Below are 13,871 nucleotides of genomic sequence, written 5' to 3'. Positions count from 1 at the left end.
TTGCAGGAATGATGATGTATGTTTTGATTTCTAACAGAGTCGGGTCCTAAAGAGGCAACAGAAATCATTGGAAATGTGAGTTTATTGTTAATATGTTTGTTACCTGATAATCCCACTTACTTAGGTTTTCATTTTGGTTATAATCTAAGATATCTATGTCTATATCTATATGTATGTACAAATATATGCATATATGTACATACATTATACAAGTACTTTTTTGTTTACAGCTTATTTTCAAAAGGTTGAGTAGTAATGTATTGTTTTAAATTACATTGTTGAACTCTAGATCATTAATAAGGATGTACTCTTAATTTATCTTACTGTTTAAATTCAGATTCTGTCGTTCTCCATTTCGCGGGGCCTGGATTATGACTGGGGTCCTGGAACTTGGCTTCTGGATGGAGAACAGGGGTTTCATTTCTCTCAGGGACAGCTAGAGGGCCTTAAAGTGAGGCCTGAGTGGGCTAAGCTGGGGTGTGGAAAAGGTTTTCCACAGAATGTTACAGTTTAGCTCCTGTAGCATGAGATCTCCAGTGGCAATGGAAGCTTGGCGTTCCAAAGCCTATGGTAATGCCAGAGTGTTAGAGCTATTGGTCAAGCTGCTGTGCTGAGCAAAGCAGAGGTGCCGGCCAAGGCCTATGCCTGGTTGCCTTGCAGCCAAGACACAGGCCTGGTGAAGCCTGGGCCCACCAAGGCCCAGGCCCTTGGGCTGGAGGGGAGGCCAGGTGAGGTGCGATCTGGCAGAGGATAGATGAGGAATCTCAGAAGGTCCTGAAGTCTGAGTAAGAACCTGTGTACCTTTATTCAAGTGAAATCAAGGGCAACATAAACCCTTGACAGAGGGAGGGATTTCGAGGGTGAAATCATTTGACTCCCTAGGGTCAGGGAGTCAGGGATACTTTTGGTCCTATCACAAGAAGGGAAATGCAGTACTTAATTATCCTACTGGGGAGGGGGATCTCCGGAACAATTGAAGGTCACCGCTGGACTATCTTTAGCAGGGTGGGGCATTTCCAGGAATTCCTAGATGCTTGCTAGAGCAGTTTCCTCCTCAGGAAAGGGTCTGGCCTGCTCTGACAAGACCTGAGATCATCCAGATCAGGGGAGACACTTAGTACCCTGCTGAGAAAAAGGAGTATATCATCATAGCCTGAGCACAAATAATTGGTTATCCAGAGATGACCAACTTCAGCCTTACCCAGCAGAGCCCCACAAGGCTCTTTAATTTGTTTAAGTGCTTGCTAAATTTTGGCTGCTTATATTTCTTTTTACTATATTTAAGTATTTTCATTTTAGACTAAAAAGTCTTTGTAAAGTTCAGTGTGGTATCATTGTGATTTTGAACTGTGTAAGGCTGAAATAGTACCAAGTGTGTATTTTCTTAATCTCTCACTTTATGTCTCAGATTTGAAAAATGTGAACTTCCCCCCAATTTGTTTTGTTTTGTTTTTTGAAACAGTTTGTTTATGTATTAGAGCCCTGGGTGTCCTGTATTTGCTCTGTAGACCAGGCTGGCCTCAAACTCACAGAGATCTGCCTGTCTCTGTCTCCTGAGTGCTGGTATTAAAACTTTCCCCAAATTAAAAAATTTTTTTCAAAGAATGCATAATTTGAGATCTGTTAGGCTACAAGGTTATACTTTGCTGATGCTGCTCAGCACCAATCATCACTTCAACAGACAATAAAATTCCCATTATCTTTTTGTCAATATCACATGTTTGATTAATGGTTTGATGATTTTGGTGACCATTTGCTCTTGATATAATTAAAAATCTTTTCTTATATAGCAGTGCCATTTAAGAGTTATAAAATGGTGCTGCTAGGACTGAAAGTGTGCCCCACATTCAGTCCCTTTGAACAGAAGTTAGAGATGATGAAAATCTACAGTTTTACCAAACCACTATCACTGCTGTGATAGTTCATGCTGTTAAACTAGGAGAATGTCTCCTGCACAGTTTTGAGAGATAATATTCAACCCCAAAGCAGCATAGTAAATTAGGTAAACTACTTGTCTACCTTAGAGGAATTATAGCCAGGCAAGTCTAACAGAATAAGTGGAAAAACTTTGACAATTCCTGTATTAATTATTTTTAATGAAATGAAAGTAAGTAGACCAGCAAAATGGCTAAGCAGGTAAAGGTGCTTGCCATGCAAGCCTGAACATCTGAGTTGGATCCCCAGAATCTGTTAAAGTTATTTTTATAAAATTGTGTTTGTTCTTAGTTTTTTTCTTAACCCAGCTAACATTAAAATAATTGAGACTCTATTCTATTATTTGTTTATCAAGCTTCACGGTACAATCCTGAGCAGTCATTACTCTATTCTTAACCCTCTAGGCTAGACTGGCATCCTCCCTGAAATACTTGTACTTTCTGGCATTCTCTCTTCCAACTCCTATTCTCTTATGTCTCCTGAACCTCTGCCCATTGCTGAATCCCTTACCTCTTCTTACAAATTCTCTTCCCTTGGAGGGCAAGAAGTCTAGCCCTATTCTTTTCCCTGCTTAGTGATTGGCTGTAAGCTGCTTTACTGACATATCAGGGAACAACTGGGGAGCAGTATTTATATAGCATTGAGGCAGGAGATTCTCAGCACAAGGATTGCAACCAGATATGGAGGGGTACAGAAATCAGCATTTGAATCACAGTAATCTTATGCCTACATCTCCCACAATGCACCACTGTGCCCAGCTTTTATATCTGTGTGTGTGTGTGTGTGTGTGTATGTGTGTGTGTGTGTTTGGACTGTATAACCAAAGTATAAAATAAAATTTTATCTATCCCATTTAAAAGAATGGCATGATAAGTTCTGAGAATTTTGTAGTCAAAGCTTTATTGGCCATGCATAGCTGAAGTCCTGGTTGGAGACATTTTCATTCTCAGTCAGTCTCAGAGTTGTTTCCATGTGGAGGGATCAGCAAATGATGTTACCTGTCCTGTTTGGTTTTCTTGATTTCTTTCCTTCTGTGTGCAGCTAAGACCTTCAGGAGATCTCCCCTGTCAAATCTAATTTTTATCAATTTGGACAGAATCCACAGTTTTTCTTTTCCTGTAGAAACAAATGCATAACCTCTTCCCCAGCTTAACACATTTCCTGCTTTCCATTTGGAGGTTATGACATCCTTAATGTAAACAGGCTGATTTAGTTCAGCAGTTTTCTTTCTATAATCCAATGTCCTCAGCTGCTGTTTTAGCATTCAGAAAATTTAGAGTTAATAAAGCACTATGTAGTTTATCTCTGGGTGTCTTTGTTACTCTTTTTTGTTTGCTAAACGTCTCCTTTAAAGTACAGTTGGATCTATCTACAACTGCTTGTAGGATTGTGTGGTATGCTTTATATTACAACATGTGGATTTGCTTTATTTTACTAGAGACATCTGCTGGTACATTGTCACTCATAATTTGTACAGGCATTCCCATAATAGCCATAACTTCTAAAGAATGTATAATTACAGAATCAGTTCTTTCAGAACTTAAAGAGTTGCCCCTTGAAATTCTGAATATGAACCTATGGCATGGTGCATATACTTCAGTTCTCCAAACTCCTCAAAATGGAGCACACAAGCCAGTATATAACCTTGTTCCAAGGCAACACTAAACAGGATCTGCATTTCTACTTTAGTAAATAGACCTTCATCCAATAATTGTACTTTACAGTACACATATAATATCCAGTCTGACCATGTTGGCCTATAGCTGAAGCCTTTTTTAATCCAGCATCTCAGTGTGCTGCCATTCTGAAATTTCTTCAAGCCTTTATGGATTTTTCTCATCTGGAACTACCTCTTTTGGTATTACTGTAAGTTCTAGATTGGATTTCTCAAAGATTTCTGTTCTATGGCAAAAACTTCTGTTCTCTGGCATTTAATTTAGCATCTAATTTCTCAGTCTCTTCTCCAAATCTTTCTTATCCTGATCTGTCCCAAAGAGGATATACAAAACTTACAAAACTATAATCATCACTGAAAAATTATTTGTTTGCTATCAAATGGAATCCAGATGCACTAAGTCACTGTGTCTTCCATCTTTTTAAACATAGAAAATAATCTTTAATCTCAAAACCTCTCCCTAAGACTGTTACTTTCTTAGATTCAGCTTCCTTCTAAACCTTACCAGTTCAGATGCTCGAGGCTTCTCAGTCTGTCTCTGGCTCCTCTTCCAGGGAGAGGCACCGCTTGTTGGCATGTACTTTTTAGTTATTTTGTTTGGGCTCTTATACCTTTACCTCCCCTCCAACATTTATTGACCCTAATCCCTAACCAACAGCTCAACACTATGTAGAAAACAGGACAAAACAGGACATCCTCTGTCTCTTTAGGTTATGTCCCACTGATTACTGACATAGTTCCTTGGGCTAAGTCCACTTCATAGTCAGGATGTCTCCAACTTTTTCTTCTTGTCAAACCACAACAACAGCAACCAGGAGTAGCAGTGGGGAGCAGCAGCTGCCTTTTTCTTTCTCAAAGCACCCCATCCCTCTCTGGGCTCTGGCATTTATACCCTCTCAGAGTCTCCAGAATTAAACTAGCTGCAGCTGGCCAAGATTTTGCTCCTGGAATAAAACAAAAACAAAGTCATATAACATAACTGGGAGAGATGGGGAGATGGCTCAGAGGTTAAGAGCTCTACTTGCTCTTCCAGAGGTCCTGAGTTCAATTCCCAGCAACCACATGGTGGGTGTCTCACAACCATCTATAGTGAGATCTGGTGCCCTCTTCTGGCGTTCAGGTATACATGCAGGCAGAACATTGTGTACATAAATAAATAAATAAATCTAAAAAAAAAAAAAAAACCAAAAAAAACAAAACTCATACTACAGTGTGTAGCTCTGGTTATAAATTTGTGAACTCTAATGAATGATTCATCTCTCTGCTTTATGTATGTGAGACAATTAGTCTTGAATTATGCTAGTTTTGAATTATTTAGGATTTTAGGAATATACACCTCATTTAATACAGTTGTCCTATATATTTTTCCCCATGTAGAGTATTTTACTGTGACTCGCCTCTTGTATTTGGTAATTAATATTTATTATTGATATATCTTTTTATTAAAGCTGCTGTTAATCCTAGACATCTGTATTACCAAATCACCACATAGAGACTAGATTTATTTAGTTAGCCTAGAATACAATGTTGGGCAATAGTTACTCCATCCTAAACCTCCAAGCCTGCATAATTTGCTACTATTCAGATTCACCCATAATTCTTGCTTTTAGTGATATCTTACGTCCGGTTAATTTCTCCATGTCATCCCAAGACCTCCCTCCCAGCTTCAGTTTCTCTCTGCTTCTCCTCTTCTCCCTCCTCCTCCTTCCTCTCCTCCTGCTTCCTTCCTCTCCTCCCACTCTGAACCAGGATGTCCCACCCTATCTCTCCATTGGTCAACATTGTGGCTGGTTGTTTTAATTGACAATTTAGAGAACAAATGGTGGCATGTTTACACAAACTTGAGACAGATGATGCTTAGAATAAGTATCACAAAGCAATGTCCGAATTGAAGCCAGATAGTGGAGAGAAATCAGCATTTGAATGAACAAGGGTAAGGTGTATACTTTCCAAAAGAACATTATATCAGCACTCACCTGTCATTTAAACTGTGTCACTGGAGGCTGAAGAGTTGGCTCAGCAGTTAAGAGCAGTATTTGCTCTTCCAGAGGACCCAGGTTTATTTCCCAGGACCACATCATAGCTTAAAATAATCTATAACTCCAGTCCTAGGGGAATCTGATGTCTTCTTCTGGCCTCTGTGACCTCCATGGGCACTAGGCATCTATGTAGTACATAGACATACATGGAGGCAAAACACCTATACACTTAAAAGTAAATTTAAAAATAGTTTAAAAACCTAGTACCAAGCTGGGCATGGTGGTGCACGCCTTTAATCCCTACAGCTCCAAACTTAGTCTTCCTACCTGCAGGATCCACTCCTCCCACTGTATCCACTCCCTGGGAACTCTGCCTCTTGGTGGGGACCCAGTTCCCCCTGGCTCTTTCCCAAGGCCCCTCTGCTTTTCGTCCTAGCTTATCTCCATCCCTTTGTGTCACCTGCTGACCCACAAAAGCACTCTACCAGGAACCTCAGAGCCACACTGCCTATGATCCAGAGAGGGCAACAGCAGCCAAAGAATGGAGCACCCACTCAAAGAGAAGGCCAGATAGCTACACCAGAAACCCTGCCTCAAAACAACCCCTCCACAAACAAACAAACAACCAACCAAAAAACCTATTACCAAATAACTGATTTTTTTTTGTCTATAAAATACTTATAAATAGTTTTAGAATATTTTGTTTCTCTGAAAATGTTAATGTAAATTTTCCTCAAGTTATTTAAGTAATTTGAATTTGGTGGACTGTGAAGAAATATAAGTAGTTGGGTGTTGGTGGCAGATGCCTTAGTCCCAGCACTTGGGAGGCAGAGGCAGGCAGATTTCTGTGAGTTGGAGGCCAGCCTAGTCTATTGAGTTCCAGGACAGCTAAGGCTATACCGAGAAATGCTGTCTCAAAAAAAGAAAAGAAATACTCATACTCGGAAGCAAATCTGAAGAAGTCAGCAAGCACTTGTTTTATTTTGGTTTTTTTTTGTGACAGGGTTTCTGTGTGTGTAGCCTTGGCTGTTCTTGCTTTATAGACCAAGCTGGCCTTGAACTCACAGAGATTTGCATGGGATTATAGTCATGTGCCACTGCACCCAGCTCATGTACATAGTTCTTTAGAGTTTGCAAATTGGATAGTCTCTGTTCCACCTGGAGGTTCTGCCACCTCTGCTGATCTAGTGCCAAAGTAGCCACAGACAGTATGTGGCTGAGTGCATTTCCAATAAAACTTTACACGCAAAACAAGGGAAGGGACACTTTGCCAAACCCTGACCCACTGTATTTCTATCCAGAATTAGATTAGGCTATTTGCTTTTGTTACTATTTTGTGGTTGAGATAAAATATCACGATAAAAAAAAAAAACAGAACAAAACAACTTAGAGAGGGCTTAATTTTGGAAACAAGCTTCTGTCTACCTTCTTATTGTTGTTTATCAGATTATATTTAATATTTAGGACCAGAGGAGTCACATGATCTGATTTATGGGAAGCAGGGTTGTTATTATTTGTTTTCATTTAGTAATATGTCTTAATTTGGAGTTCCCTTTAATTATCATCTTCCTGCCTCAGCCTCCCATATTGATCTGTATTTTTCAAAGATCTTTGTGAGGGGCAAAGGAAGGGAGCTAGTAGAATATGTTCTAGCATGCATGAAATTTTGGGTCTGATCTTTAACACTCAGCAGACAAGAGGATGAGAAGCTTAACACCATCCTCAGATACACAGCAATTTGTGGGACAGCTTTGTCTCATTAAAATAAATAAATAAATAAATAAATATTTTTAATTTTTAATTTTTATTTTTTTTCTGGCAACAAGGGGCAGGAAAATCCTGCAAAGAACAGGGACTGTAAGAGGCAGGGAACACCAGAAGGCCTTAGAGATAAAAGGCTTCCTTTGTTTTTGTTTTCTGAGATCTGGTTTCTCTGTGTAGTCCTTACTGTACTGGACCTTACAGAGATCCACCTGCGTCTACGTCCCACATTCTGGGATTAAAGGCGTGCATCAATAACACCCAGCTAAGAATTATCTTTCTTTTAAGTGTATTTTTATTTTTTATGTTCATTGGTGTTTTGCCTGCATGTATGTCTGTGTGAGGGTGTTAGTTTCCCTGGAACTGGAGTTACAGACAGGTGTGAGCTATCATGTGGGTGCTGGGAATTGAACCCTGGTTCTTGGGAAGAACACCCAGTGCTCTTTACTGCTGAACCATCTCTCCAGTTAAGGATACTTTTTAAAACATACTGAGACAGCTTATTAGTCATCCAAGAGTAAATACTACACAGACAAGTGGATATGTGACTCTGGGGCTCTACAGTCTAAGTAAGAAAGAGTCTGGAAACCAGCCATTATCTATATGGTGCTTTAACAAGACATAAGGGAGCAGGCATGGTGGCCCATGTGTAATCTTAGCATTTCCGAGGCAGGCAAGGGAGTGTCGACCCTAAGTTCCTTGCTAGGCTGGACTACATATTAATGCCCTGAAGAAAAGTAAGGGAGAAGAGAGGGCAAGAGGCAGGGAAGGAGGAAAAGAGAGGAAAGTCAACAACCTAAGGGTACTCAGGATGTCATTCAGTGGTAGAACAATTACCTAATATATAAGGCTTCTGATAGTTTTGATCCCTATTATCATCACCTCCGCCCCTAAATGAGTGTGTGTGTTTGTGTGTGTGTATGTGAAAGTATGCCAGCTCAAAAACCCACCACCATTTAAGGACAGAGTGGTTTAGGGTATCATAATGCTACTCAGAATGGTATGCCATTTGAAGTTTCTGAATTGCTTGTTTGTGGAATTTTCTGTTTAGTTTTTTTAGACCACAGCTGATGTGGGTAATTGACACTTTGGAAACACAGCCATGGAAAATAGAAGATTATTGTATGTAGGCATTCCCTAAAACATTAAGAAAAAGGTAATTCAACACATTAATAGGTGGAAGTTAAAACCAAGAAATTAAGCAGGAAGTTGGTGGCACACCTTTAATCCCAGCACTCAGGAGGCAGAGGCAGATAGATCTTTGTGAGTTTGAGACCAACCTGGTCTACAGAGTGAGTTCCAGGACAGCCAGGACTACACAGAAAAAAAAAAAAAATTGTCCAAAGACAAAACAAATCGACCCCCCAAAAAACCAAACCCAAAACAAAACAAAAAACATGCCAGGAAATTCAAGTAAAATCCAGATAACCAACCAACCAACCAAAGAAAGAAAAACCATAGAAATAGAAGTAAAACTGTAGGCGCGCTGTTTTTAAACTCTACTTTATTTGAGGTTCTTTAATGCTGCCAACTCCCTTCCAGGCCCCAGAGAGAAAGAAGGTTAGAGGGGAAAGGGGATGTAGATGTCTTTATACTTAGTTCCAACGGGTTAGGATAGTTGGGTTCTTTGGGAAAATACCAGTCTCAGGTCGTCGGGATATCCAGCAGTCCAGCAACAGCAGATGCAGCAGGAAAAGCCAGCAGCCCTTTTCCTCCTGTCTCTCAAAGCCCTCCTTCATTCTCTAGGCCCTCATATTTATACCCTTTCTAAGTCCTCAGAATTAAACCACGCCCCTCACAAGGCAATCATCAGCTATGGACATATTAAAAGTAACTCTATATCCCAAACTTGGGATTAAAACAAAAACCTGTTTACATAACTGAGTGTTTAAAGAACCCAAAACTTCCACTACATTAGCAACTATTAGAAACCAGTGACACACAAAATTTAAAAATGAACAAAATTTTAAAATGTCATCAAGTACAGGTACAAAACAATATTCAGTTATAATAAATGAAGGTGAGACTATGGGAAATGGGAACAAAAACTAGAACAAGGGGCTGTGAGCTCAATGGCTAACTCTGTTCTCTTCTTATACCATAGAGGTCAAACTGGGGATTGAAGTCAGGTGTTTGGGCTGGACGGCAGGACCCTCAGTAGCTGAGCCATTTCATCCAATGTGGCTTGCCCTTTTGAATAATTCAGAAAGTCTGTTCTTTCTCCACGGAGTCCTTACCCTCTACAGCTCTTGCCACTATTTCGACATGTTTGTTAGAGGATTGTTTCACCTGTGTGTTTTTGTGTCTCCTTTCTGATGTAAGGCACAGGAGAGCAGGACTTTTCTTTTTCTCTTGTAACCTCAGGGCTTAGATGGTGCTTGGTCTATGGTAAACATTCAGTAAATATTTTCTGAATGAAATAAATGTGTTTTAAATAAATGTCCCACTCCATTTTCTTTTAACTTTGTTTTATGGAGATTTTTATTAACAAAATTTTTTTTCTTTTAATTTTCAGGTTGTCAAATGTATTGGTCTTTTTTTGCCTTGTTTTTACATTGCTCTTAAGAATACTACCTACTTCCTCTCTGTTCTGGCCATTTGAAATTTGCTAGGCTTTTTTTTTTCCTGTTTTGCGTTTTCCAGTTGAGATCTTTAATCAATAATGATTATATATTTATTTTATGCATTATATACATGCATATTTTTTGTGTAGTCTGGGGTTGGATCTAGTTTTTTTGAACAATTACCCTTATCAGTAAAATTTTTTTTTCTTTATTTGGCTCATATTTTAGGCAGAATAATTTCTGTGCGTGTGTGTGTGTGTGTGTGTGTGTGTTGTATATGCATGTGTGAGAATGTATATGTGGTGTGTGTATATGTGATGTGTATCTGTATGAGTGTGTATGTGTGTATGTATGTGGTATGTGGTATTTGTGATGTGTGTTATGTGTGCTGTGAGTGTGTGTATTGTGCATGCATATGTATGTGTGTGGTCTTGTGTATATTGTGTGCGGTGTTTGTGTGTTAGTGTGTCTGTATGTGTCTGTGTTGCATGTTCATGTGGTATATGTTTGTGTGTGTGTATATGAATATGTGTTGTGTGTGTGCCTATATGTGTATATGTGAGTGTGTGTGTGTCAGTGATTGAATGTGTGGGGGGGGGAGTTACTAGGGATTGAATCCAGGGTCTTGCCCATGAAAGCCATATTTATCTTCCAGAATTTTTTTTTTAAAAAGTCAATAAATGGAATCAATGCTGATTAGGGAAATTAGGAGTTAGTGGTGTTTGTAATTTCTCCCCCAGAGAGCTTTCTGTCTATAACTCCTCTTCCAGAGGGTAACATCGCTTTTCATAATATCAATACAGTCATTGGTAAGGTACTGAAATCACTCTGGTCTGTGGATCTGTCTCACACTAGGGAAGTGCACAGGCAACTGCTGAGGAACTTGAGTCTTCAGAGCTTCCCAAGCTTCTGAAGAAGAACAAAGGCGTGTTGTGTAAGCCGGCCACACAGACCAAGGCCATCTCTTGCAGACCATACACACACCATGCTGCATGCCAGACAGGTAAGTGTCCTGGCACCGTGTATAAGGTTTGCTTTTTGCTTTGTTCTTTTTTTAATAAAAGAATAAAGACAGTAATTTCTTGAGTGTGAAATAGTAATTCCTGGATTATATACTTTAAATTAATATGCACAGAGAGTATGGCATTTAGAGTTTAACATTTCATACATGTGTACATTGCTCTTTCAAGGTGTATAGGTAATTATAATTACTGACATTCATATTTGCTTAAAAGCATTACTGATTGAGCCTTAGTTCTTCTCTTTCTCTTTTTTAGACTCTGCTTTTAATTATTTAATTATCAGTTACTAAAAAGGTAGATCTGGAGTGTTGGTGATAGAAAATTGTATGAACTCTTACATGGAAAAGCTGTAAAGCATTTCCCCAATCAGTGGTAATGCCTTAATCCCATACTTATGTTTTCAGTTGTTTTAATAGCCAGCTTTGCCCAAAGTGTGTAGAATTCCTATATTCCAGGTAAAGTGCTCTACCTCTGAGCTGTACTGTAGCCCCTAAATGTTGTTTTCAACTTCTAGATTTTAAGCTTTATAGGCAACGTTGAGTTAAGCTGTGCTAATGATCTTTGTCCAGTTTTTCATAACACATCTGTTGATACTATATTATACATGTTCATATCATAACACTGACTCCAGTATTTCCTTCAGATTTACCTCTGCCAAATGGGAAAAATGAAGAACCTGATTCTCCACCTGCAAAAAAAAAGAGAATAGGCTTTTTCCAGACTTATGATGCAGAATATATAAAATTTGGTTTTATTATCTGTTCTGGATCAAAGGAAAGTTCGCCAAGACTGCAGTGTGTCATTTGTGGAGAGATCTTACCAAGTGAAAGTGTGATGCCAGTAAGCCTTTCTAACCATTTGAAAGCAAAACATTCAGAATTGGAAAAGAAGCCAGTAGACTTTTTTGAGGAAAAATCATTTGAAATGGAATGTCAAAACAGTTCTTTAAAAAATTGTTTACTAGTTGAAGAGTCACTTGTGAAAGCTTCTTATTTAATTGCTTTTCAAATTGCTGCCAGGAAGAAGCCATTCTCAATTGCTGAAGAATTAATTAAACCATATTTAGTAGAAATGTGTTCAGAAGTTTTGGGTTCAAGTGCTGGAGACAAAATGAAAACCATCCCTCTTTCTAATAACACGATTGGGTGCAGGATCAATAAACTGTCTGCAGACATTGAAGACCAGCTGGTTCAGAAGGTCAGAGAGTCCAAGTGGTTTGCCCTGCAGGTAGACGAGTCATCAGAGACCTCAGATGTCCCCCTTCTCCTCTGCTATGTTCGATTCATCGATTATGACTATGGTGATGTGAAAGAAGAATTACTATTTTGCACTGACATGTCTTCTCCAAGCACAGATCTTGAGGTGTTCGAACTAATAAATAAATATTTTGAGAGTAGATCTCTGAATTGGAACCATTGTGTTGGTTTCTGCACTGATGGGGCTGCAAGCATGACTGACAGGTGTTCTCGTTTAAGGTCAAAAATTCAAGAAATTACCAAGAATACTGTGACATTTACACACTGTCTTATTCACCGTGAACGCTTAGCAGACAAAAAGCTATCTCCATGTTTACACGAAATGCTTTTGCAGTCAGCACAGATTTTAAGCTTTGTAAAGAGCAGCGCCTCAGATTCACGCATGTTGACAGTTTTGTGTGAAGAGGCGGGGTCTGAGCACATGAGTTTACCACTTAATGCTGAAGTATGCTGGTTGTCAAGAGGGAGGATTTTAACAAGATTGTTTGAACTGAGACATGAAATTGAAATATTTTTAAATCAGAAGCATTCGGAGTTGGCCAGGTATCTCCGTGATGAGGAGTGGGTTGCAAAGCTTGCCTATTTAGCAGATATATTTTCACTTATAAATACATTAAATTCAGGTCTCCAAGGAACCATGACTACTTTTTTCAATTTGTATAATAAAGTTGAAATATTTAAGAAAAAGCTAAAAACATGGTTGAAGCGCACACAAGAGGGTGATTATGATATGTTCCCTTTACTTTCTGAGTTCCTAGACTCCCCAGATGTGAGTGTGAAAAACATCACTTGCGTTGTTTTAGAGCACCTGGAAGGACTTTCTCAGCTATTCCATGACTGTTACCCACCAGAAAAGGACTTGCGTTCAGGAAATCTGTGGATCGTCAATCCCTTTGCCAGTAACCAGAATAACAGCCTCACTGACTCTGAAGAAGAAAAGCTAGCAGCATTATCTTCAGATAGAAGATTACAGTCGGCGTATAAGTCAATGTCTGTAACCCAGTTCTGGGTAAACGTGAAGACAAGTTACCCAGAGCTTCATGAAAAGGCACTGAGACTCTTACTGCAGTTTGCAACCGTCTGGCTGTGGGATGCCACCTTTTCAGCCTTGACTGCATCAAAACAAAGGAACCTGCTGAGTTTTGGTCCCGCCCTAAGACTTGCAGTTACCTCATTAGCACCGAGGATAGAAAAGTTAGTAAAGGAGAAAGAGTAGTATCCATATTGCTTATCATCAGAGTCCTTAATTTTGTGTTAAATTTTGTATAAGTATCCTAAAATACAGTTTGCTAATGTATTTGTATTTTCAGTGATTAAATGTTTTAATATTTTTTCCTTTGTTGTACAGGGACTTAAGAATTATGGGACTTAAGCATAATTATATATAATTTTAATAACAGAAGGGAGAAAATGAAGCCTTTATATTGGTGATTGTTCCTGGAGTTTCAGAGGAAATGTCTTGCCTAGGGAGTTCCCCAGGAGACCAGACCAACCCACTTGTCCCAGTACACCAGTGAGAGGTGAGCAGCGGTGAAGGGCAGAGAGAGGTTGGGTCAGCATAACCAGGTTAGGAAGAACAGAATAGGATTCAGTGACCTCACCTCAACAAATTGTTTGGTTTTGTTGAGACGGGGTCTTTCTATAGAGCCCTGGCTGTCCTGGAGCTCATCATGTAGACC

The 13,871-nt window shown here is 39.3% G+C and overlaps 1 protein-coding gene across 7 annotated transcripts in view; it reads left to right on the top strand.

Annotated features, from left to right (window-relative positions):
• Window positions 1-13,523, top strand: part of Zmym6 (zinc finger MYM-type containing 6) — a 37,523-nt gene extending 24,000 nt beyond the window's left edge. For all 7 annotated transcript variants that reach the window (XM_060379521.1, XM_021644807.2, XM_060379520.1 and 4 more), the window contains 3 exons: window positions 38-75; window positions 10,770-10,917; window positions 11,580-13,523. In XM_060379521.1, coding sequence (XP_060235504.1) covers window positions 38-75; window positions 10,770-10,917; window positions 11,580-13,408 — 2,015 coding nt within the window. In that variant the 3' untranslated portion in view covers window positions 13,409-13,523. The remainder of the gene's footprint in view (window positions 1-37; window positions 76-10,769; window positions 10,918-11,579) is intronic.
• The last annotated feature ends 348 nt before the right edge of the window (window positions 13,524-13,871 follow it).

Source organism: Meriones unguiculatus, chromosome 3 (genome assembly GCF_030254825.1).
Source record: "Meriones unguiculatus strain TT.TT164.6M chromosome 3, Bangor_MerUng_6.1, whole genome shotgun sequence".
Lineage (NCBI taxonomy): Eukaryota > Metazoa > Chordata > Mammalia > Rodentia > Muridae > Meriones > Meriones unguiculatus.
The sequence above is the reverse complement of the archived record's forward strand: the minus strand, read 5'-3'. Positions and strand labels throughout refer to the sequence as shown.